Raw genomic sequence first — 26663 nt, 5'->3', positions numbered from 1 at the left:
CTGAAGAAGAAATCTGCACAGCACTGTTGCCCTGCGCAGAAAGTCAGAGGCTGCTACAAGCGACTGGAGGCTAGGGGGCTAGTTTCTCCATAGCACGGAGAAGCCATCAACCCAAAGACATCATGGCACGCTCAACTGCTCTCATTAACAGACAGTGTTCCAACTCCAAAACCGCTACTGGGTTTTGAAATTATAAAAGCAATATGCATTTGTTGTCCAAAATCTGGAAAAATAGAGGAAAGTACAAAAGACAAAACCTGCTTGTCATCTTTCTCACCCAGTGACAGTTATTTTGATACATATGCTCTAGGCCTGGTGTAGGTGAGGATGCGGACTTTCGAAGAGCTGTGGTCTCCGCCAGGGATCTGGTTTATGTGGACATTCTCCTGCACGCGTAGTGCAGCCAGCAGCTGCTACGTACGTGGCCGTTACTACGTGCTCGGCCCACGCCACGGGCCTTCTGTCCGTTAATGCACCTGCGCTCCCGAGACAGGAACTGCTGTCATTCCCATTGGACCGAGGGGGAAACGGAGGCACAGAAGATAAGGAACTTAACACTAACGTGCACTTGGGCATGTATGCTGTCTCAGGCACTGTGGGAAGGATGCCCAATATCCACTGCTCTCTCTCCCTTTTGCAGATAAGGAAACTGAGGCACAGAGAGGTTCAACATCTCTCCCAAGTTACACAGCTTGCAAGGAGTAGGGACCGCTTCAAACACAGTGTGACCCTAAATAAAGCCCATTCGGGTAGCCACTCCGTGTCACGTCTTCCGATGTAATGCAAAATTCCTCAAGTGCATAATTTTAAAGGATGGTTGTTAGTATTGTATCATAGGGACAGGATTCCTTTAATCACTGTTAGGCCTCTGTAGAGGACATTCCAACACTCTCTGAGAAACACTATTGTTCGCAAACACTAAGCAGGTCGCAGATTATACAGAATAAATCCTTAGAAAAGGAATTAGTAGATCGGGGGCGTCATGTTGTCTCTATTGTCAAATGTGCCCTTAGGCCCACAGTTGCAATTTACTCTCCCCCCCAGATGCAGAGGACAGCCAATCTTGCTGATCCTTTCCCATCTCTGGTTGTTACAATTAAATTGTTTCCTTATTAGATAAGTGGAAATAACTCCTGATTGGTTTCAGTTTGCATTTCAATGATTACTAGTGAGGGTAGCTTTTTTTTTTCCATGTGCTCAGGTGTCCTTTGTGGTTTCAAAGGATTTCTACAGCGCAGCCCACTTTTCAGCTGACAGTGGAGTGAGGATGGTGGGAACGGGGCCCGTGGGGCCGCTGGTTCTGGGCAACAGCAGGTGAAGGCCTGGGGTGGGGCGGGAGGGTGAAGAGCTGCCAGGAACTGGCTGAAAGGGGACCATTCCCAACACCCGGGTGGAGGCTGCTATTCCGCGAGCCTGGATGGTCAGTAAATAGTAAACATCCATGATCACCATCATCATCATCATCATTACAGGCATACCTCACTTTACTGCGCTTCTCAGATCCGACCGTTTTTACAAACGGAACGTTCAGGACTTCCGTGGAAGAAGTCCCTGCAGATGGGGCGGAAACAGCAAGAGAACCAGAATTAGAAGTGGAGCCTGAAGATGGGACTGAACTGCTGCCGTCCCGTGAGAACACCTGAACGGATGAGGAGTTGCTTTTTACGGATGAGCAAAGAAAGTGGTTTCTTGAGATGGAAACTACTCCTGGCGAAGAAGCCGTGAAGATTGTTGAAAGGACAACAAAGGATTTAGAATATTCCACATACTGAACTGATAAAGCAGCACCAGGGTTTGAGAGGATTCAGTCCAACAGTGAAAGAAGTTCTACTGTGGGTCACACGCTATCAAAGAGCATCGCATCTCACAGAGAAATTGTTCATGGGAGGGAGAGTCGACCAGTGTGGCAAACTTCACTGTTGTCTTATTTTAAGAAATTGCCACAGCCACCCCCACCTTCAGCAGCCACCAACCTCGAGGCAAGATCCTCCTCCAGCAAAAGGATGATTCGCTGAAAGCTCAGATGGTGGTTAGCATTTTTAGCAATATTTTAATTTTTTAATTTTCTATTTTTTTAAGTAATCTCTATGCCCCACGTGGGGCTCAAACTCATGACCCTGAGATCAAAAGCCGCATGCTCTACCAACGGAGCCAGCCAGGTGCCCCCATTTAGCAATATTTTTTTTATTAAGATTCTAGTTATTTATTTGACAGAGAGAGAGACAGCGAGAGAGGGAACACAAGTAGGGGGAGTGGGAGAGGGAGAAGCAGGCTCCCACTGAGCAGGGAGCCCGATGCCAGGCTCAATCCCAGGACCCTGGGATCATGACCCGAGCCGAAGGCAGATGCTCAACGACTGAGCCACCCAGGCGCCCCTAGCAATATTTTAAGTTAAGGTACGTACTCTGCTTATTTAGACATAACACTATCGCGCACTTCAAAGACTGTGGTGTGGTGTACACAAAAGTTTAATATGTATTGGGAGACCATAAAATTCGTAACCGGACCTGCACTCTCTCCGAGGCATGCCATCATCAGTAGCACCACAGTCGTGGTATTTTGGAATTCCTTCTTTGCCTCAAGTCCTGCTCCCACCCCCGCTCCAGATAGCTTTTTAAGCAGCCACTTAAAGCAAAACTGAGTTATCGGCTGACAAAGCAGAAAATACTTAAAATCAGTTCGAGGTAAAGCATTTGCCACTGAGCAGTCTAAATGCTTCTGCATTTACCACTTACACAGAGTGGCGGTAGTCTTAACACGGGGCACGGCTGAAGGTCAGCTTCTTCATTTGCTCTTGCTGTTGCTGAAACTTTGTTCTGAGCACTTAGGATTTGAAAGCTTAGCAGAACTCTTCTTGGGGCAGGTTCCATAGGGACCGGGCAGGGTGGAAGCCCTCACCTGCACCCTCCTTGCACAGCCCCGCCCCCACCTGAGTGGGCCAGCAAGTCGCCACCGTGCGCTCCGGAGGCCACAGGCCCTTCCCTGAGGAAGTCCTCTCTGACCACCCGCCCATCACAGATGCCCCAAGAAACAGCAGAAGATGCACGGACTGCAGGGTCTTAGACTCTACACGCAGTCCAAGGGCAAGACTGAACCACTGAAACTTAGTAAGAAGTGACAGTTGTCATGGACCCAATTAAGAGAGAGTCAAGAATCTCCTTTCTTGCCTCTGTTCTTCAGCAGATAGTGAGTGGGCTTTATATACCACACAGCTTTAATAAGCACCGTTCTTACTCCTTACAGTCCTATAAACATTCTCCTGGGGCACCTGACTTTCTGAGAAAAACCACATTGTGTGGCTTTTGCTCATTTTCTCAATGGATATTCTGGTTTCTCAGTAAATGTGTGGTGTGCTTAAGTGCCAAGAGGTGGCCGGGATCCCAAGGTGCTATTTGTCTATGGACGTTCCATGAACATGATCAGAAGACAAATAAAGGATGACATAAATAGGGCAAGAATAGTCAGACTGTAACTACCTACACTAGTAATGTAGTCAGTTTATTTAGGTTTAGGGACCCCACCTAAAAAGGTTACACTGTATCACTTTAACTTTGTCAAAACTGCCCTATCTAACTAACCAAAATGGCTAAGCATTCTGGATTCAACTTTTTTCTATTTGTACAAGACAAGGTCATCTGGGAAATAATAAATAATCTATATAATAGAATATGCTAAAGAACCTATTTAACAAACATCTGTCCTGTACCCAAGATGCCTGACTCAGACATGTTCAAGTGGACCCCACCTCGTGACAGTTCTGGTCAATTTCTCCCTCAGACAAGTTACCAAGCATGGATATCTACTGGCTTCAATATGTGATGTCCATTCTCCGCTAAATTGTGTGTTCCCTCACATGGCTTCAAGGCCAAGAACATTTTCTCGTACCTTTGAGGAAATGAGATGAGATCAAATTTTTCTTTTGAAAAAAATGAGAGCTAATAATTTACATCTTAAACAAGTTAACAATGGGACGTTTTACAAAAACAAGCTGAACACATTAATACAGGGTGGGAAAAAGATAAGAAAAACAAAGTGGAATGTGAGAACTCAAATAAATTGTGTGGACAAGTTCAAAGAGACAGCAGGGTCTTTCTACGGAGCGCCTGGGAAAGCAGGACAGAGGTGAGGCAGACGTTACACTTGCTGACAGCCCCACGCCTTATCACAGAGAAGAAACAACTGATAAAAACTGTTTGGAAAGTATCTGAAAGGGGAACACGTGAAAAACAACATGTCCAAAGGAAAAGAGGCAAGCCCATTCGCTGAATATATAAAAGCTAATGGTGAAAAAAAAAAAAAGAGACATTTCTATGAGTACACTCATGACTCATTTTCAACCACAACAAAAAATACTGTTCTTCTTTTTTTTAAAAAAAGTAAAAGCCTACTTAGAATGGCAACATTTGACGTGACTTGTAAACACGGTTTCACACGCTCCGGGATCACCTTCTCAGTAGACTCCAGGTCCTCAGGAGCTGTACTAACTTCTCATCCAGGCACACAACAGCCTAGCTCTGCGTCAATACTGGTGGGCATGGGAGAGATGCCCTCCCTCATCCATGAACAAAATCCTGAACCTGGTTTCCCGGGGACAGCCCCCAAAGTCTAGCCAGCAGTGCTTCCCAGTGGAGGTCCGGGTGGAGGGTGGGAGGTTCCACTAAAGTGGACTCCAGGTCCCGTGATTTCTTCCAGTTGGCAAGCCTGCCAGCCTAGCAGATGCTGGTGCTGCCGATTGCCTCCCCACCCTACTGGTCACATCCTACAGGATGTGGGGGACAGTTGTGGCACTCTGCCAACGCTATTCCTTCAGAAGCCACTCCCTACTCCAGATGGGCCCATCTTACCCAGATGCACAGTCACTTAAAGAGCCTCCCACTCCTCGAAGGAGAAGCTCTCTTCTTCTAGATTGGCAGAGGCGTTGGGCCATCTCTTTAGAGTGACTCATATTCACCAGTCCCCGTGTGAGATGTCTGACATGTTTCTGTGATGGGGTCAGCCATCTACTGCTACAGAATTTGCTCTTAATGCTCCCCGGGCCTGGAAGCCTGCAATTCTATTTTTTAGTGTGCCCTGGTATATTCAATACGCTATACTGTGTAAATAACCCACTGACCCAGGGTAATAAAAAGGTAATTTTGGAAAGGAAAATATGAGGTCAAGAGAAGAGTAAGACTCACATATGGAGGGTAGCATAAAGATCAGTCAGAGAAGATAAGGCTCCTTTGGAAACATTATGGATCAATATCACTGTTGAGCAACAATTCAATCTGAACGAGAACTGTTAGTTGTATTTACTACCGGTTACTAGTCACCATCTGATAAATTTCTTAGCAGCAAGAAGACGACAGAGCAGAGGGGAAAGAGATGCTGGTGCCTGCAGTCAGGCCAGAAGGAGCCCAATGAACCTATGTCCGCCCCCAGGGAGGGTTGCTTCCGGTCCACAGGAGGGTCAGGGCTGTGGTCCTGCCCCGGGCTACAGGGAGCATCGGTGGCTTTGGGCTTCTCAGTGCACCAACAGGGAGGGTATGGCAATGCCCTGAGGGGATCCTGAGCACCCAGCCCACACGCCGGCTTTCCAGACTGTGCCTTCCGCCACATCGCTTCCCTTCGCTTTGTCTCTGATTCTTCAGCGATGGGAATAGTTCCTTCCTTTCTGAGTTCGTTGGGAGGGCTTAATGAGAAGATACATTCAAACTGTTTTGCGAAGTGTCTAACATACAATAAGCCCTTGGTTTGTTTTTTTAAAAAAAAAAAAAAAAACAAGTATTACTATTATTAACCCAATTAAATTCTCAGCAGCATCGATCATTTTGAAATTCTTTTCCTCGTGACATCCGAGGAAGAAGGTGAGGGGCACAAAGGAAAGAGAGAAGAACTGAGTGTTTGTCTTTTGTGATGATTATTTTAGATCCGTATTGTCTTTTCGAAGTCGTAATCAATGGGCCTTCACAATAACAGGAAATAATGATATAGCTGACTGTCATAACAAGACTCTGCCCCTCCGGTGATGGCTGGTCTCTAAGGAAGAAGCTACACCCGCTTTCATAGTGATGATGGAGAACAGACCAATATTTAGTTTATTAAAACAAAGCAGGAAGAGCAAGCTCTGACCCATTTTTTTGCCCATAACTCCAATAGGTGAGGCAAATACTGAATTTCCCCTTTTCTCTTTAATAAGGACATAGTTCTACCGTGAAAATGTCTTCGCCGGCGCAGTCTATATGGTGTCGCCATCAACAATGAAGAAAAGCCACCCCTAATTTCTCGCTTCTCTTTCACGATCCTATGGCCACCAACCCCGTGCTCACGTGGACATGCAGCGAGCCCTCTCTGTGCCTCACAGGTTAAGCTCCGAGCAGTGAAGAGTGGGGGAGGCAGCCGCCAAGGAAGGTCAACCAGACCCAGAAGGGGCTAGAAGGGACGAGCCCGCTCTCTGTGTAGACAGACGAGGACACTGTGCCCATTGTCAGGTACAGCAAGTACACGTTAGTGCATCAGCTCGACTCTGGTCTCAGGTTCTTTGAACCTCGTCAAGAACTCAGAGGTATCATCATCTCTGAAACAAAGTAAACTGGAACTAAAGACGCACTCAGGGCTCTTTTTGGACCTGTGTTTCATCTTCTTATCACCCAGTGCGCCTCTCGCTTGGGTATCTCCTGGCTTCCTTAATGGACCCAGTTCTCTGACCAAAGAAGGCACTCAACTCACAATTCTCCTCTTGACCAAGGCCCAGCTACCCAGACCAATGAAGCTCTAGGCTGTGCTGCTGGAGTCTCCCCATTAATTCTAGAGGCACCTCCTCATCATCATCGCTGTTTCCTGAAGTCTCATGTTCAGAGGGTCTAACCTGCTTCTTGTCGGGAAGCACTGGCAACAGGAAAGCTACGTTGAGAGTGTGTGCCGGAGGGGGGACCGGCTCCAGGCATGTCTGGATGGTGGCAGCGCTTACAACCAGAACAAGGCACCTCGCAAGAAGGGTTTACCAAAAAGACAATGGGAAGCATAGGGGGTCGGAATCTGCCATGTGTGTTCACGAACTCACCAGCTCAAACAATTCGGACCTTCCTCTGTGAAGAGGTCAGAATAATACCACCTAATAATCAGGATATGAAGCAAGCAGCTAAAAGACAAATAATGTCTGTGGAAATATAATTTTGTAAAGAAAAATAGATACACGGAAACAGATGTTAAACTTGAAGGCTTCCTTTTTGGAAAACCATTATAAGCAGGCTATGACTTGAGAGAAGCTTAAAAAGCCTCTGAGAAGTGACTGTTTCCCATATCCAGTAGCACCATCGAGAGCAGACGTCTGCTGATCAAATAGAAACCTCCCAAGATGAGGCCCTGACCACATCAGAGACTCGTCTAGGTTGCTACGTCTCTCCTCAGTGACGCCTCCCACTGATGACAAGATGTAATTGCAAGTTATTCTCATGGTTAACTAACAAACAGCTTTACCAGAATTCCTGGAGCCAAGCAGAGAAGAACCTATTATGGTATGACTTTCAGATCCAAACTCCTGCTATGTTAAGTTATTTTACAGCTTCCTCTGATTATAGTCTTTCAGCGGAAACACAGTAAGGAAACCGTGAATGCCTGATAACGGCCTTCTACATATTTTAAAAGTAGCGAAGTATTATGCAGTAATGGCTACTTACATCTTAAGCATGCCATTTCCTCCATGTATAGATAACAGCTCGCTTTTCCCCTATGCCCACTTCCTCTGTTCTCTCCTTAATCTTGGTGCGTGCGCGCACACGCGCACGTGTGGACAACCCAGCCTTGGAACAACACAGTATGTGCATCGATGGCTCAACTGCATGCAAACTGATGAACCTCTCGTTATAATCTTTGAACACAGATGTAAATGTAAGCTTTCAGAAACATCCTTTCCATATTGCCAGAGGGAGGACACAGACGTTACATATGATGCACTCCAGAAGTATCTGTTGTTGGTTATACAGCAAGAAGGAGGACACACTAAAAATCTAGCACCAAATCATGTGATATATAGAATGCTGTCTGCAGTTTTAAGACACCCGTGGTTTCCCAGCTATGAACCTGTCGATCCTGTAGTGACATCTGATGTGGCCCGTGAGGTTTTTCCTGTACCATGTGAGTGACTTTCGTGCAAAGCCTGCAGCCAGCTCCAGCAGCACAATCTGCTAACCGAGACCATTTAGGAGTGGTTTAGCCTCGAGATAAGCTCTCCGGAGTAACTGACTTAAGGGGGAAATGCCAAGTCTCTGGAGTTACTAAATGAATGACCTGTGAAAAGAGCACATGTTTGGGGGTGCATGGTCAGCACTCGCCTCCCTCACCCGCAGCCCCTTTACCAAGCGCAGGTGAAGATCAGACATCCACATCTGGTCATCCCCTCCTCCCCGTCCACCCTCTCTTCCCCTATCCAGCCCCTGCTCCCTGTCCCCGCTGATGGGACAGGGCTGAGAGGTGCTAACCAAGGCCCAAGCCCAACTACTGAGTCCTTCTCTCAAAAATTTAAGAGGCATGGGTGGTGGTCATCAGGGGCTTCCTGAGCTAAACCATCACGTAGAAGCAAGAGCAGAACAAAAGTCACTCTGAGCCAAAGTTACTAGCCAGTAGGGGCTGTCAGTGAAGGGAAGAGGCTGGTCTGCAAAGGAGGGAGCAGAAGCACCGGGAGATGCAGAGCCAGGGGACAATGGGGGACAGAGAGCGGAGAGGCCCCCAGGGGAACCACTCACGACCCCGAGAGAGGGCGACTGACTACCGATCTTGGGTCCCAGCTTTCTCATCCCCACATCAATGAGGCCCCACTCGTCTTCATTTCCTACCTGTGGGCTCCGCGAGACTCCCCATTACAGCCTCATGACAACTTGCCCCTGTCATTCGAGCGGGCTGGGGTCTTGCACCCACAGAATCTACAAAGGAGGGACACTTCCCTGCCGAGGCTATTCGGCCTCCTGGGACTTTTGCTGAGTCCCGTGTCTGTTCCTTCCTTTCCCTTCCACCCTGTTCGTCCCCCAGGAGGTAGTGGTGTGGACAAAGCCATCAAAACTGCCTCTTCGGCTGCCCAGCCTGGGAAGTCGGTGCCCCTCTTTTCCACAATGGAACCTTCCCAAACCAGCCTCGCCCAGGTCCTCTCGCTGGAAAAACCTTCTCTACTTCCCATCCCGTCTTCTCCCAGTGTTCTGAAATACTCAGCATTTCCACAACTGCCTGGGCATAGAAGTACTAGGTTTCATCCAATTTATTTTAAAAAAATGTGTTGAGTGTTTAATAAACGCAAAATTCCTTAATAGGAGTTAGCAAAACCAGAGATGAATTCGCAATGGTGTCAGCTTTCGGGAAGCGGACAATCCTGGGGACCAGGAGACGGTGCTGGTAGAACACCCCGGAGCGAATCATTCCCCCAGAAGGCAAGCTGATAGGAGGGGCTGCTGGTGGGAGCTAGGAGGAGGGGCTAGGGAGGAGGGCTCTGGGTCGTCCCAGGCAGGGCTTGGTGCACGGAGAGCACACAGCGGTGTGCCCAGGAGAGGGCACAGGACTCGGGCTTGGAAGCGGAGGGGGAGGCCCGTGGGGCCCATCCCGAGCTGGGGGTTGACATCGCAGGCAAAGTCGAGTCAAGGCTCCATATTTGAGGTTTGTTTTCTTTCTCAATTTAACTGGATCTAACCAGCCCTTACATAAGAAACGCTGTTGGAAGCCGAGGTTAATTACTGAAGGAAAGACCGAAGTGCATCATTCTCACCAGACTACCTTGACGTTCGAGGCGTGCCCCCCGACGCGGGACAACACGGCCCTTACGACACACACGGAGCGGCAGCATTGCGCACGCGCGTCTCATCTAGGTACGGCAGGATGCATTCCTCATGCAGCGCCCCAGACAGGAAAGGGACGCAGCTGTGCTCTGAGAGACACTGCACATCCGCGCATGCCAGGGGGAGGGCAGAGGACAAGGAAGTGAGAGACGACAGTCCCCCACACGGCAGCAGAGAATCCCATGCCCCTTTCAAACGGGGACAGGCCCCACGTGGGGAGAGCTGGCCACCAGCCTGCCTGGCAGCCCCGGCCTGAGGCCCAAGCCGGGCGTCCCTCCGCTGTGGCCCTGAGTGAGTGGCCCTTACGACATGCTCTGGGCTTCATGTCCTTCGGCTGTAAGGACACTGCTAACCTGCCATCTTACCAGAATAAGACAAACCCACCTTCTTTGGGCCCCTGTGGCCTTCCCAACCACTCTGACCATCTTCTTTGGGGAGGCCGTGGGCACTGAGGCCAGGCCTGCGGTGTGGGGACACGCCCCAGGGCAAACCTCACCCCACCCAAGACACTGCCAGAAGAGGAGGCCCTCCTGAGCCAGCCTGGTCTGCTGGCTTGGAGTTGGGGGCCCCACCTGCCCCTCCAGACCCAGAGACCAGCCCCAAGTGTTACTGTGTGGGAGAGGCAGGAAGCAAGACCTAGCAGACGGAAGGCTGGGACTTGGCAGAGAACCACTGATTCATCCCGATTCAGAATTCACATAAGCCAAAGTACTGTTGGGTTTTCTTTTTCTTCAATTTCCAGGCTTTAACTCCTAGCACCTATTTATTTCCTCTCGAGACATTTTTTTTCCTGAAAAGAAATTCTCCTGCCTACCTTTCTGTTCGCTTTTCTGTTTGCCTCCTGTTTCCAGTTCTCTATAAGCTACTAAAGGAAGAAAACATCTTTTCAATTCAACCCAGGAAGCCTTGCAGCTGGTCTCTGAGGCTCTGGGCACTGGCATGGAGTTTTGCAAACATGTATGCATGTTCTTTTTACTCCCCAAGGCAACCTTCCATCCAAAAGCTACCCTACATCTCATAAGTTAATCAGCCAACCTCAGAAATGGGGTGGGGGTGGGGGGAAATGGCCGGATCTGTTGAGAACTCTGTCATCTGTATGAAGACATCCCAGTGCTACCCAAAGCTACTTACATGAGCACTTTACTCATGACAGAAAGAAAGACTGCCTATAGATCCGATTATGCCTACCTACCTAGAGGCTGGGCTGTGAGTGCTTGTGGTCTCAACAGCCTATTAGCACTAAGGGACTAGAACATCTGAGCAGGTTGTAGATGAGGCTGGGAGCCACACGGCCTGCCCCGAATTCTAGAGGGGATTTTACTGCCCCCTCCTCTGATCTGTGAGACTGAGGGAGACCCCACACAGCCTACAACGCCCATCTGCAGGGATTCCACTGCCACAAATGGAGTCTCCTGCTCCTCAACAGTTGTTACAACGGTGGAAGAAAGAACTGAATCCATGAGCACACGTTAGACACACTATGTATCCAGCACTGTAACAAGCAAATACACAGGAAGGAACAGACACGGTGGAGAGCCTCAGTGCCCTGAAATCCGAGACAGAAGGTACAGACACACTCAGCACAAAAGCTAGAAGCAACAGAAGGCAGGACAGAATCGTGCGCAAGTCTGCGTAGTGTGATTAGGGCTGTCCTAACTCTGCCGACTCATGCGTAAGCGGCCTCTCCCCAAATCCAGCGTGGGCAGGTATTTCAGGGCACATGGCTGAAAAGAGACTGACGCCCAAGACAGTAGTGGACACAAGTGTGAGTCTGAAGGGCAAGGTTAAAAAAAGCAGCTTTAAGTCTCTTTCCATTCCAGGTTTCCTCCTGACCCTGCCACATCCGTGGTCGGAGAAACAGAGCTCCTGGGGCAGCATCAGCCCGCTCGTACCTCCCCGGGCACCAGCAGGGCAATTGATCGCCTTCGCTTTCACTCGATAACCAAGGTGCTGAATGCTGTACATTTTAAGAATAAAATCCCTCCCGTTTTCATCTGAAAGCTGCCAACCAACAAGGAAGATCCTCTCTGTGAAAAGGTGACTTTGAACCATGGGAGGTGGGTTCATTTCCCTGAGACTGAATTTACTCCCCTTTTTGTTTGCTTGGTTTTCTGCTTGTTTGTTTCCTTTGAAGACAGGCTTCTGCTTCCATTTGTGTGTGGGTCCATTTCTTGTCAGTTATGCACAATTACATAACATGCTCTCCACCGGCAGAGCCCTCCTCCCCCAGGCTGAGCCTGGTGCCAACGCAGTGCTGAGGACAAACACACTTTTATGAAGTGATGACATGGGTTTCCTCTCGCCTCAAACTGTGTGCATGGGGGTCGCAGGGCTCCTCTCCCATGCTCGCTCTGTGGCAAGCTGCCCGAATTCCCTCTTTTTTAGCTCTCCCTCCCCCAGCCAACCTGCCCTCTGGTTGGTTGTAAGAAAACACCCACAGATACAGCTGTATTCAGACGGGACACCTATATGGGGGCCAGTGTGTGCAAGGGAAAGATGGGTAAGGAGCCAGTGGAATTATATGCATATACAAGAAGAAAGGTTTTCTTCATCACACATGGAGGGCGATATATACCTCTTTCAACTCTGTAATGTACACGAGATTGAAACCTATTAATAAGAAAGCCTAATGGACTAGGAATGTGTGCCTGACAGAAACTAGCTTTTACAGAGTTTTGAAATGATTCCTAGCTGAGGCAATATGAGCAGCTTGTAAGGGAAAAGAGAGGGCGGGTATTAGAATGTCGTGTGTTTCACGTGATAGGATTCATTTACTCACCACTATTTACTGAAGGCCTCCTATGGCCAGGCCCTGGGCTCCGTGCTGCCTGAACACCCCAGATACCCCAGTGGAAAGAAGTGTCCTTGTCTCTCACCCTCTCCGGCTCCAGCCAAACACAGGCACTGAGGGATCTGACTTCCATACCCACTGCCAAATCCCCAAGACAAAAGACAATGGTGGGTTCACATGGACGCTTACCCCAGCTCAGAAGCTCGAGAAGAAGTGCTCTGGGGCTCTCCATGGGCTCTGGGAGCGCGGTGGCTATTCTCTGAGGTGCTCGCGTGTCCCTTCCCCTGGGACGGCTTGCTGGGGGGTAGGGCTGCCGGGCCATGGTCACACCCATTCAGCAGGCCCTGGCCAGCTCTGGTGCGGCTCCTCGCTTGCCGGTGGCCCTCGCGCTCATCCTCGCCGGGCGCTGGGATACTTCGCGACACCTTGTATCCATGAGAAATCAGGAGGTCTTCTACGCTGTACATAATGCCCCGGCTTCATCAAAGCTCAGCCCCTGGGACCGTGGCGCTGGCAGGACCCACACTGAAGGGACAACAGAGAGCGGGTTTGTGAGGAGTCACTGATGCTCCCGGAACCGCGCCCGACACCTCCCGCTGCCTTTACTCCGACCAAAACCAGGGCCCGGTTATGCGCACAGCACGGTGCCCGCATCGGCCGGGAAGAAGAAGCAAGGATCGCTCTGCCTGAAGTTATTCTCCATCACATTCAACCCAAGAGGGTGGCCATGGACGCGGCACGGGCCCTGAGGGACGTGGCGGGAAACCCGGGGGCCCCACCCTCTGCCGGCAGCCTCTTGTAGCAGAGTCTGGGACCGTGTTTAAGCAACGAGATGATTAACAGTGTCCACTGTTCCCTCCCCCCCCCCGTCCTCTGAAAACAAGGGGTGTAAGCAGAGAGGACAAAATAAACACAGATTTATTTTTGTGTAATTGTGGGGGAAGCCACAATTACGCCTGGGAGTCTCTAAAAAGAGCAACGACCAGTGCCCGGCTTTACCTTATTACCCTTTGCGCTTCCATCCTGTAGCCCTACCTTTGGCTCTCCGAGGGCCGAGCGGGCCCTGTCAGCAGCCGAGCCCTGACCCAGGAGGGGCCGCGGGGGAAGCCCCTGGACGGCACCACAGCGGGGACCCCACACTTCTCCCCTCCCCCGGGAAATCTGTAAGAATCAGATTTCTCCCCCAAGAAATCTTGGGGCAGCTTTTCCCTCTCTGAGCCTGGGGTGGCCACATCCCAGACGCCAGCAGGGTATATGACTTCAACAGCGCCTCCTTCCCGCGGGGCCACCGTCCTAAGGCCCCAGCACCTGCCGAGAACTAAAGGAAGGGACTTGAGAGCCCATGTGTAAAAACAGGTGGGGCTGCCATGTTTATTTTTACACAAGGGAATCTTCTTTCCTGTGTCTTCCGGCGGTTCGGGGATGGGCCGCGCCTGGAAGAGCTGCAGGAGGAGGCCAGAGGCAGCCCCGCGCGGCCAGGGCGGAAAGCGCGCTGGCAGCCCCCGCGAACAATGGCCGGGAAATGCCTGCGGGCCGTGCACAGGTGAAAGGGAGACACATGTGCTTCCTGCCCGTGCCAATCCCTACTGGGGCCCGCCGTGCCATTCTGCTGACTGGGCGCCTCCCTGCTCTTCATCACGTGCTAGATGATGGGGGAGGGGCCCCCAAAAGTCCCGGCCATCAGCACAGAGAGAGCATCAGACTTTGGAAGTGGTAATTTCCCATTAGGTCCCCACAATTCATGGAAGGCTGACGAGCTCTGGCAGTTACTGTACTGGTGGAAAACTCTCCAGAGCAATTCTGCCCCTCCTGACGCCCCTGCTACGGGTCTTGCAGGGGGTTGTACCACTTGGGTCATTCACGTAGAAATGGAAGGACCAGAGCGGCGAGCACTTGTTCTTTGATTCAACAGAGCAAGTCACTGGACTAGAGTCTGCAGGGGAAAGTGATCCCACTACAAACACAGGACTATGGGAACACAGAGGCCAGGCCACCAGGCCAGGGTCCTCGTTTTGTTCAGGGCTACCCGCCCCCCCAGCATGTAGCACACAGTAGGCTCTTATAGATAACTGTTGAATGAATGCACAAATAAGAGAAAGGGACATCTGAGCTAGGTTTGGAAGAATGATTAGGAGTTCACTAGCTCAACTGCATGCATGTGTGTATGAGAGAGGGAATATAGATTTGGGGTACAGTTATCTCAGAAGTAAAGAAATGACATGGCGGGCGCCTGGGTGGCTCGGTCGTTAAGCGTCTGCCTTCGGCTCAGGTCATGATCCCGGGGTCCTGGGATCGAGCCCCGCATCGCGCTCCCTGTTCCATGGGAAGCCTGCTTCTCCCTCTCCCGCTCCCCCTGCTTGTGTTCCTGTTCTCGCTGTCTCTCTCTGTCATATAAATAAATAAAATCTTAAAAAAAAAAAAAAGAAATGACATGGCAACACAATCCTGGTAGCCTAGACCAGGGAGGGTCCCCACACAGGCTGGCTCAATGTCCCACATCCAGCGGGCACCACAGTTAACACTGGATGTTAGGTCTTACTACACTCAGTTTCTCTCTCGTACTAGGTCAGGCTCTTGAAAAGCCGAGTGTGCTATCTTCCAAGTGGCCATGCAGCACTCAGAGGAGAGGGCCGTGTCCACCACAGAGCCAGCAGGGCTGCAGTCCACTGCCAGGGTGGGAGAAGCATGCATGTGGGGCATTTTCCTCCTGGGGGAGGAGTTGGTCCAGTTGGTCTAGCATGGCCACGTCAGCAGGGTAATCCTATCTTGCAAACCCTCGAGTGGCATGACGACCCAGGCCAAGCCGTGTTCCAAAAAAGATTCAAAGTCTAAGAGCCATAACTTGACCTTACAGGTCTGAGGTCAAAGGTGTACTGATTACTGGAAACGTCTAACTTGTTCTGTCTCACGGGGGCCAGTTTCCCGTGGGGAGCGGGAGCACGAAGCACAGCCACTCCAGCATGCCCGGAGCCATGCAGGTGAGCCAAGACGAGAGGGGTGACCCGCAGGCCCCACAACCCAAACGAGTGTTCCCAGCCGCCACCCCATCCACGAGGGCTTCTCTCCCTTCGGCTGACACTCTGCACCCTCGGATCCCAACTCAGAGCCGGGGTTTCTCCTCATTTCCACAGCCCTGCTGAACATCACTGCTCCCCTGAAACCGACATAGTTTTTTCCGATCCCTATCAGATTTAGCTTACTTTCTTTAGCATCCTTATCTATTTAAGACTTAATGGGCTGCCTCAAGAGGTAGCAAGAGCCCCATCACGGACACATCGATCCCAGCGGCCACCAGAAGACGCTGACGTGCTGAGGAGACAGGCCTCCGGTGAACTGCTGGACAAAAAGCTGTCCCTTTTAAAGCTTCTTTCTGATCCTGAGATACCAGCATTCTAAATCAACAGTAATTAATTGGATCGCCCACCCACCAACTCAAACTCTTGCTGTAAAGACAAACACAGAGAAATCGGACATAAACGTAAGTTATTAGAACACTAGATTTAACAACTTGGAAAGGTATGTGTACAGTTAAAATAATGCCGTATCAAGTGTGATGCTGACACCGTCCCAGCCGTGACCCCTGGACTAAGTGACTAACTGCACCAAACCACAGTCTTCTGGGCTGCTAAATGGCAATGCTCCTCTCTTCCCCTCCCACCAGACTGTTTTGAGGACCAAGTAAGAATGTGTAAAAGTGTAAATCAGCACGTAAACACAAGATGGTGGATTTAGCATGCTACAGTGGCCCTAGTTTGTCTCTGTAGAGTTACTTGCCTTATGCAAAGACTTCACATCAGTTATTAATTTTCACTATGAAATTCAGACCATTTCCCAATTCCTCTTGTGCCACTTAGGATGTAACTTTTGATTTCCAAGGTCATGCCTGCTTTATATCACCCATATATCTTGGATGGATACTTCAATCTCCATCCAAGTCACTAAGAACAGTATTATTTTATATAATCCAAAACATTAAGACACAAGTCCTGAGGGCCTATAATGCACCAGGCCTGAAACTATAATAATGAGTAAGACACATTCTTTGCCCCTGAGAATCTTACTGTCTTGCTGTACAGACTGCAGGAAAATAGGCAGAAGGGACCCTAACCTGATCTCAAGGGGTCAAGGAAGCTTCTGGAAGATTGCTTCTAAGCCAAACGAATCCTCCACCTCAAGGTAGACCTACACTGTAAGTATGATTTTCCAGACAGTTCACTTAAGAAATTTTTTCCTTCACTACTTTTGTTTGTTTCCTTGTATTGAATACTCATAGTGGAACATCTAGGAAGAGTGTTCACAACAGTGCAGGTGTCTAGATACAATCTCAGCTACGGGGGTGACGTCCAGCATGGCTGGACCAGAACACACAAGAGACAAATGAAGCCACTTTAAATATCTTTTTCATCGCATGAATATCTAAATACCATTCATACAGAGGAAACATTTAACATAAGAACAAACAGGTTAAAAGAGAAAGCACACTTTATTTCATTTTATGCTCCCAGCAAGCTTCTAAGGTAACCATGAATGTCTCCATTTTACAGACAAGAAAACTGAGGCTGAGAGCCTGAGCTTGTAAGTGAAGATCTGAGGTTCAAACCAAGGTCTGTTTAGCTTCAAAGCCCTTGCTACTTGCCTCTATTTTAGGCTTGCCCATCTAAAGTTCCTTCCTATTAAACAACAGAAGTTTCCTAATTTATCCAATAATGCATAAAAATAAACAAGAAAAGATGGAAGGCATGGTGGCATTAAAATGAAAAACTGTATTTAAAAGGAAAAAAATTTCCTTTGTTCCCTTGGATTAGGATGGCTCTTCTACAGGATTCTTTCCTTAAGCACACCGGGCACACACAGGCCATGCGCACACTCGTATGTACATACGTGTCCACCCGTACATGCATACGTGTACCCACGCACAAGGCCTAATGCCTCGCTTGACTGTGATGGTTTGATGGCAGGGCTAGTATTAATTTTAAGTGCTCAGGAATAGGATTCATTCACAAATAGACTGTCATTGCTTCGTGACCTTGAGCAGACCTCAGATCATTTTTGGTTTCAGGCTCCTACAGAGCTATCATAAAACCTGTTGCGTGACTCTGAGAAGCAGACAAACTACATCCATGATAAATGGGAAAGGAAGGGGAAACTTTGAGGAAAAAAAAACAAACCCTAAATTCTAAAAGAAAAACGATCGATACAGAAATAGTCACTCTTATCTACAACACGGATAGGATTTGGACTTCGTGTGAGCAGGCACTGGGAAACCACAGAAGTGTTTGGGCAAACGGGAAAGACTGACAGTCTAGCAGGAAGGTGGAGGATGAAAGTGGTTAGAACAAGGACAGACGTGGGGACAAGCAGTTATGAGTCTCTTTTATTGAAACATGCAAGGGTGGTAATTTTCAAGAAAAGAAGTGCAATGGATTTTAGTCTTGGGTAACTAAGATAATGGTCACTTCATTTAGCAGAAATACAGAAATCATAAATAACTATTGGTTGGAGAAGATGACAGGTACTTTGATTTTAATTTAACCAACCTAGCCCCACAAGATTATCTTTCCCCAAATCACTTCCAAATGGATTTTTATCAGATTATTTGTCCCATCCGAAAAACCTGAATGAGACCACTTCAAGTAATTTTATTTTGTGGTAGATTTCTAAGTTCTTTAAATATTAGCCATGAGTATTTAAGCACAGAGTTGTCCACTCCTTCACTGTAGGGATGAGATTCTATTTCTCCACGTTGCTCAGTACGTATCTGTTATGTTGAATTGGGCCTGAGACACTGCACCAAAGAAGGGAACTTCCCTGGGCTTCAGTCTTCTCCAGAAGAAGTAAAATAAAGTTGAACTAGAAGTTCTTCGGGGTCCTTCTAGCTCTAGAAATCTGTCCCTCTCTCAAGCCTGTTCACCCTTGTGAAGAACACCATGCATTTCTAAGTCAGCTGGCCACAGTAAAAAAGATACAGCTTGTGGCCATGACACAGAGCAAAGCTAAATAGGTCTTGTGAAGATAGAACCTCTGACCTTGGCCCCATTAGCACCCAGAAAGGCCAACCAAGAGAGCAGAGCTGAATGGCCACATACAGAGAAGAGGAGGTGGCGGGGCTGGGCGCTGAGGCCACAGAGTACACCAGCTAGTAACTCTCCATCCAGAAGTCCCGGAGCACAGGTATTGAACACTTCTTCCAACTTATATCGCTCAGGACACTTGGGTCACAGTGAACGTGCCAGGCACGGGGCTCTGTGCTGAAGAACAAAAAGACACAAGCCCTTTCAACACCCTCCCTTGCAGATGCTATGGTCTAGGTTGTGGTGTGTCTATTACAGGCATGCTCATCACCAGAGGCTGAGATTGGCACATGAATGTTACTTTGTAACAGGTACCATTTCCTCCTCCCTTTACATTTATAAAAATAAAAAGTTTTTATTCTCATATTTACAGTTACAAGGCTCCCCAAGACAGTGAAATAAAACTATTAAAAAACACGTTAGGGGGCACCTGGGTGGCTCAGATGGTTAAGCGTCTGCCTTCGGCTCAGGTCATGATCCCGGGGTCCTGGGATCGAGTCCCGCATCGGGCTCCCTGCTCCTTGGGAGCCTGCTTCTCCCTCTCCCTCTGCCTCTCTCCCTGCTCATGCTCTCTCTCTATCTCTGTGTCTCAAATGAATAAATAAAATCTTTAAAAAAAAAAAAAAAGTGCCTAAAATTAAAAAAAAAAAACAAAAACACATTAGATCAACCAAAACTTTTCTTCCTTTTTAAAATTTGCCTCGAACATGAACTGAAAATTAATAAAGGAAAGAGACAATACCCAATTAAAAATGTAAAACAGATGTTTACTCTCACCAGTAATCAAAGATATGCAAATTAAACCAAAATGCTATTATTCACTGATCAAATTACTGAAGCTTTCAGAAGGCAGTATTTGTTGTAGGTGAGGGCATGATGAAGGGTTTTCCTATTTATGGGTGTATGACTATGTGGGGGGCATCTGTGTGTAAATGGGTATTTCCTTTCTTAAAAGTGATTGACATGCTATAAAATCTTCAAACATCGGAAACCCTATGGGCTAATAATCTTATATCTTGGAATCCATCCTATAGAAATAATCAGAGATACCCACAACGTCATCTATAAAGATACTTACCCAAGTTTTAATTATAATAAATAAAAATTTAGATCAAATAAATTTGTCTAATTTTTTAAATGTCCTTTTAAGATATGGTTTAAAAAATCCTGATGCATCCACATGGTAGACTAGTATATGTATATGCATGTATAAAATCATGTTTTCAGATATACAATGGCACAGGGAAATGCTCATGGTACCACATTAAATAGTAAAGACAGGATACAAAACCCTATGTTCTGTACAATAGCAATTTCATACACAAACACACACACACACAAGAGAAAAGACACCAAAAGGAAACATATCAAATTATCAAAGGTGATACGGGATTCTGTTTTTTTTAATGTCCTTATTTATACTTTACTATATTTTATGAGGTCCTGTCATGAAATATATTTGGTAGAACCATATGAAGCTGCCATGTTGCAGGAAAAAAAATGGTCAAATACTGGCACTTTCATGTACTTTAACTTGATATGATTTCACCATCAGAAAAAAATTTAGGGGCACCTGGCTGGTTCAGTCAGTAGAACAGGCAACTCTTGATCTCGGGGTTGTGAGTTCGAGCCCCATGTTGGGGGTTGAGTTTACCTTAAAAACAAATATTTTAAAAAAAGAAAAAAATTTAAGAACAGTTTCTTAAGTAGGATTAGGAAAATGTATCTTTGAGAATTTGGAAGACTTAATGAAAAAAGAAACACTGAAGAAAAGAATAAACGAACAGTGAATTATATAAGGTTATAAGGGTCTAGTATATGGTACATGTGTCGTATAACCTGTTTCCAGTAAGCCAAAAGTTACATGTTCTGCTGATAAAATCCAATACAAGATTACAAACAGCATCATAAAGGTCTTGATGAGACATTGTTACTCTTCTAGAAAACCTAAAACTTCGCAGTTATATTCACTGACATTCCATACTTAAGATGTAATTAGTCCCTCAAATTGTTGGCAGTTCACTGTAAATATTTCTTCAACTGACAACTTTTCAGTCTAATGCTGTGATTAATATATAACAAAGTACTTGCTTTAAACAAGAGGTAAATAGCTAAGACCTAAAACAAAGCAGAATGGGGCACGTTGCTAACTGATATATGGACATCTAATGCTTTCTATGGGTTTTTTTTTAATCACAGAACTATGTGTTTTATTATGAGCAGTAGGATTCCATTTCTCTTTTCAGTCTTAATAATTCAATCAAGACCTCCACAGTCCCAGGTTAAGTTCTGGGACAGTAAGCGCTCACACACTGTTGTTACCATTGCACAACAGTGTGATGGCCGGCTCTTGCCAGAGCCCTCAAGTTGTTAAAATCTCCTAAACATAAAAAGCGTATTTAATCTGTGAAGCATTAATTTTAGTAGAGCAAACATCACTGAGTTCAGTTTCTTTAAGGTGACCAAAAAAAAAAAAAAGGAGGTGAAAAACTTGGGTCTGAGATCAAAAGGATCCTGGAATGCTAATCTTGCTGGGTTGGGTCAGTGTTAAGGCACTGATTCCAAAACACAGAGAAAGAGAAGGAAAGTACCAAATGTTATGTACTTTATTATTTTCATAAATACTATCTCTTCTAACTTTCTGTCTTTTCCCCCCAAGACTTGTGTGAACACACACACACACACACTCCTGTCACCTCTTTCACCTCTAAATTCTGCCACACAATTATTGCTTTGGTGACCTCAACCTCTTTTTATGAGACCCTAAGTACCTCATTAACATTTCTGAAAGATTAGCAGTCATTAAGAAAAGGAGTGAAATTGGATAAGATTTTTTAAATCTTCTGGAATTTTTGGCTATTTGCAAAAATAACTGTAAAACTTACAACAGATTAGAATGTAATCCCACTACCATCATGTAAATCAAACTCCATGTGTAAAGATTCCTGATGTAGTCTATTAAACTTAGAACACACATAGTTTTCTTTTAAAGTATCTTTAGGATAAAAGAGCCGAGGTCTTATAATAATGTTAAAGTTTAAATTATTTCATATAATTTGTACATTATTTTCTAACTGCAAAAGTCATGTAAAGTTATTCTAGCAGCAAACACTGCAAAATTCAGTGTTTCGGTAAAAAGTAAAAGTTCCAGTAACCCCACTGTGCCAAGAGATAACCACCACCAAGAGTTTGGTTTCCATTTCTCCTACTATTCTTTGTATACATCTACAGTTGCTTTCTGTCTCTCCCCTTTTTTTTCTTCTTTGAAATATATCTTGGTGTCCCTTTATAACAAATTATTTCATTTACATACAGAAGAAACAAGCTTAGAGGTAAGCTATAGAGAGATCACCAAAAAGCAGCAAATTACAAGGACATTTTGTGGTCTAATAATTAATCTTTACCAGTTTGGCCTGGCTGTTCCCAACTATATTGTCTACAGAAAGTTTTTGGAAAATATACTTAAAGACAGTAAAGGTAATAATCCAAATTTTAAACAAGATACCATCAATTTAAATCGAGATAATTGAGGTTTTAGTATCAGGGCAGTTCCTATAGTTTTTCAATGACTTTTAGCGTTTAAAGGCTATATCAAAGTATTGGAGACTGACCTCGCCTCCCCTGGGCTGCTAGCCCCAGCAAGTGAGTGTCCCTCAGCATTCCTTAACTCAATAGACTCTTGAAACAAAGCACAATAGCAAGGTTTTAATGAGTGAGATAACCCTTGCCATCCAAAAGGTGAAAAACAACATCTGTTAAAAAACCAAATAAACTGTAGTAATGGGTTCAGCAATAGGCCTGAAATAGGATTTCAGAGAGATAGTCTTTGCTTATCAAAGTAAAAACTACAACAGAACAATTGTTTCAAATCCAACGCTCTGTGTTCTAAACTCTCCCTAGATTAATTAGCGTGAAGTCCCGCCAAGCTCATTAAAAGAGAAACTCTGGACTCCTACAGCAGGGTTGGTGTTTACTGTCCTCCCAAACTAGAGGACTCTCTAGCAAGGACAATGAGAACTTGGCGGAACCAAAGACTTCTGGGCTTTCTTTACTGATAGCATTTCTACTTTATTTTTAAACTGCACTTAAAAAAAATTATACTCTAAGGATCTTTTCAGATTTGTGTGTGTGTGTGTGTTTTTTTAACTGAAAAACTGGTCCTTATTTATTCTCCTTATGTACTTCCAATCCCTAGTTACATTTTCTAGCTATTGAACGATAAGCCCTATACCTCTAGAGTCTGTGACTACTCGGATAGGTCATTAGATAACTCTGATAAGCTTGTCAAGCACTCCAGAGCATGTGAATACTTGAAGTTTTAGTCCAAGGAGGTAGAAAGACAAAATTCTCTCTCTCTCTCTCTTTTTTTTTTTTTTGGCACAGACTTTCTCCACCCACCCAACCCCCTTAAATCTCTTGGGCCTGCCAAGGGCCTGACCTTCCATTCTCTTCAGCACAGGGGTGAAGTTTGCCAGGAGGAAGGCCCAGCAGATTAAGGCCTCCTTCAACAAATATTTGCTCACCCACTCTTGGGGGAGTGAAACTGTTTGCTACATGCTGTCTGCCCAGAGTAATAGTTAGGGACCTTCAGGACTGCTCTTCAGCTGGTGGCCAAGATTGAGACACCTAATATCAAGGTAAAAATTCAAACCCACACAACATTATGAGAAACCAAATGAATTTACCAAATTCCCAATTTCACATGCAAACCATCACAAGTCCCCTGAAATAGAATTTGCATGTGATTTCTAAAACAACTATACACACTTGCCTTGCTGCATGGTCTTAATCCAGTCACCTTAAATTCTAAAACTGCCTGACATCAGGCACTGTTTTCCTGAAGTTTAGCCTGCAACCACTCACGTGAATACTGAGTCTGCCATTTTTGTCTAAGTATTTCTGGCTGCCTGAATCCTATGTCCCTCTTTTCCCAGGAATCCTCTCCCTCCCCCCCACCCAAGCCCCCACCACACACACACACACACACACACACACACACGCACACACACACACCATCTTCCAACTCTCATCTCAAATTTCTTTGGAAACCTAAAAAGACAAAAAGTCAGAGAAGGAAGACATGAAGATGTAGGGAAAACCTCCCAAGTGTATGGTCCACACTACTTCATCCCTCTCCCCAAGACAGGCCAGGCAACTAGATTAAGGGAGGGACAGGCGAGCATGGGGGTAGAGGGAGGAGATGCAGGGGATGGGAATGAGGGTGGCAGGGTGTGGGGGTGGAGGGGAGGGTGATCTGCCTAAGCTAATTCCCCAAAGTCCTCTGCTCCTAGAGAGTGTGGATGAGCAAAGAACAGGGCATGACCAGGTTGCACTGGCGTAGAGTTCTACGTTTTTTTAATTTTTTCTCCAGTAGTGAAATCACAGCTTCTTTTGCAAACCCCCAGAAATATCTGAGGCGCTGGGCGCTACCTCAATGACAAGGAGCAAGAAGGGAGTTTTCAGCTGTAGGTGCTGAACCCCACTGTGGCCAGGGCATCTACACAAACCCTAGCATTCTAGGGTGATCTGATGGCGACTGGAGGGTGGGGGGAACGAGGGTGCTCAGGAGATCGGAGTGCGGAGACCTGGGCAGGCGGGCAGGCAGGCAGGCTCCAGATCCCACAAACGAGCTGATTAACGAGATTTACAGCACTCTCAGGCGGGGCTCTTTCCTTTCTCCCACCCTTTTCTCTCTCCTTTTCTTTTTTTTTCTTTTTTTTTTTTTGCTTAACCACCAGCGGCCGGGGCGGGCCGCCCCAGGCACTTGCTGAGAAGCAGCGGCGGTTAGCGCCCTAATCCGCGGTCCTGACTCCGCAGAGCGGGGCGCGCAAGGCCCGGCGGAGACCCGAGCAGGGAGCGCGGGGCGCGGCGGCGAGCTCTCAACGTCCCGCGGGCTGGTCCGGACTGCCGGGGGCGGCGGAGGGGGGGAAGGGGGGAGGTGGCCACCGTGGGAACCAGGGACCTCGGGGACTCTGAGCAGCGGCTGTCAGTTCCTGGGGTGATGTCCGCGAAGTCGGGGCGCGCAGGCGAAAGGGGGGTTGGCTGGAGCCGGGCTGGCGGGGAGGACGCCGAGAGGGGAGACAGCGACCCCCGCCGTCCCGGGCTCTCCCCGCGCAAGGGGCCACGCGAGCGCTAACGCCAGCCGCGGCCCTCGGCGGAGTCCCGCACCCGGGCTGGACGCCTGAGGGGCGGGGACGCCCCCTCCCCGCAAAGCGGGCTCTCCCTCACCCCGAGGCTGCGGGCGTGGGGCCCGCGGCGGCCGGCCTGGGCACCGTGCGGGACGCCCGGGGCGGGGATGCGGACATCCCCTAAAGCTGGGGGAGGCTCGCACCGGAGCTACGTCCGGGCTGGAGAAGTTGGGGGCGAGCGCGGGAGGTTGGGGGCGAGGCCCGCATAGCGCCATGGAAGCGGGCTAAACGGACGGCGGGAGTCAGGAGGGGCGAGAGACGCCGGGACTTACCGAGCGGCTCCCTCATGCTGCCCCGCGCCGCCGCCGCCGCCGCCGCTCCGGCCGGCCGGGGACCAGCGCGACCCGCCCGGCTCGCTGCCACCACGGCCGAGCATGCCCGGAGCCGCCGCCGCCCGCCCCACCCACCGCTCGGCCTCGCCCCGCCCGGATCCCCGCCCACCGCCCGCCTCGCCCCGCCCTCCGCCCCGCCCCTCCTGCTAGCTGGCCTCCAGGCTCCGGCTCTCTCCGCCGGGGGGCGGCACCTGGGTGGGGAGCCTAGCTCACCCGCCTCGTGCGGGCCCTGCCTGGGTGGGTCGCCCTAAAGGCACAGGTGAGCTGGACACCCTTCTCTCTTTTCCTGTCACTTGGGTTTGGACGGCTTTGACCCTGTGCTAACGTGCACACACACACATACACAAAACAAATATTCATATACAGATGCACACACATTCATGTATAATCACACACAGACGCACACCAACACACGCATATACAGTCACATACAAATTCACACACATATACACACACATGCACAAAGACATTCACATAAAACACACAAACACCCATACATCCATACTCTTTCACAAAAACACAATCAGGGAAGGCGTGAAGAGCAGAAAACGGTGCCCGTGACAACAGCTTAGTGCTTGGGATTTCCTTGTTTAAAAAAAGACCTCTAAGAGTCTTAGCTATAGGCTCAAGGAGACTTTAGAGGTCAGTTAGTCTATCCTCTCTTGTGACAGATGGGGAAACTAAGGCTGGGAGTGGGATTTGCCTAAAAGCGAGAGTAGGAGGAGGTCGGTGGGAGAGTCCAGACTGGAATGAACAGTTACTCCTCGCCCACTGCATGTTTCCCTGGCAGCAGTAATTAGACGGCTGCCAGGTCTGTTCAAGGGCAAAAGTCCTTGTACTCTGGAGGGTGGAAGAAAGACATAAAGTGTTCAATTTTGCTGATGAGTTGGGGAGAGGGAGAGGGTGTTGGCTAAGTCAAGTCCACGGAGCCAAACGTGGATGGCAGAGCAGACTGGAGTCCCTGCAGAATGAATTTTTAGAAAACCTCTTAGTCACACCATGGATTTAGGGTTGTGCTCACTGCCACAACACCAGTAATACATAAAGTTATTTGCACTCTCACCACGGACGACCCCAGTCTGAACCCTTCATATGCATTATTTTCTCGTAATTCTCACCACAGTCCTGTGAGGGGGTGCCCTGGATGCTGGGGCTCCGGGAGGCATGCAGATAGAAGTTGCAGAATCTGGCCAAAGACCCCTGCTCTGAACGCTAACCACAAGGAGCATATAGGCTAAGAAAGCAAAAAAAGCCAAACACACTAGTGCTGGAGAAGAAAAACAATATAATCCAATGCTGTGTGTTGCATTATCTATAATGCATCCAAGGAAACCACATCGGGGAGATGGGGCAGACAGGACAGCATGATCAGGTGCTCGAGGAAGGCACAGATCCCAATTTGGGGTGCTTCTGCCACTTTCTAGTTGTTTTACTTGACTTCTGTCCACCTCAATTTCCTCTCGGACAGAATGGGGATAAGG

The 26663-nt window shown here is 48.0% G+C and overlaps 1 protein-coding gene across 1 annotated transcript in view; it reads right to left on the bottom strand.

Annotated features, from left to right (window-relative positions):
* The window catches only part of JCAD (junctional cadherin 5 associated), a 40807-nt gene extending 15562 nt beyond the window's left edge, over positions 1 to 25245 (bottom strand). Inside the window, exons 1-2 of the mRNA XM_081820792.1 lie at positions 25123 to 25245; positions 12781 to 13116 (exon numbers count right to left, since the gene is read on the bottom strand). Of these exons, the coding sequence (XP_081676918.1) occupies positions 12781 to 13058 (278 nt within the window). The 5' untranslated portion in view covers positions 13059 to 13116; positions 25123 to 25245. The remainder of the gene's footprint in view (positions 1 to 12780; positions 13117 to 25122) is intronic.
* Positions 25246 to 26663: the final 1418 nt, after the last annotated feature.

Source organism: Leptonychotes weddellii, chromosome 5, assembly GCF_054177405.1.
Source record: "Leptonychotes weddellii isolate Sample4059 chromosome 5, ASM5417740v2, whole genome shotgun sequence".
In the NCBI taxonomy this organism is placed as follows: domain Eukaryota; kingdom Metazoa; phylum Chordata; class Mammalia; order Carnivora; family Phocidae; genus Leptonychotes; species Leptonychotes weddellii.
The sequence above is the reverse complement of the archived record's forward strand: the minus strand, read 5'-3'. Positions and strand labels throughout refer to the sequence as shown.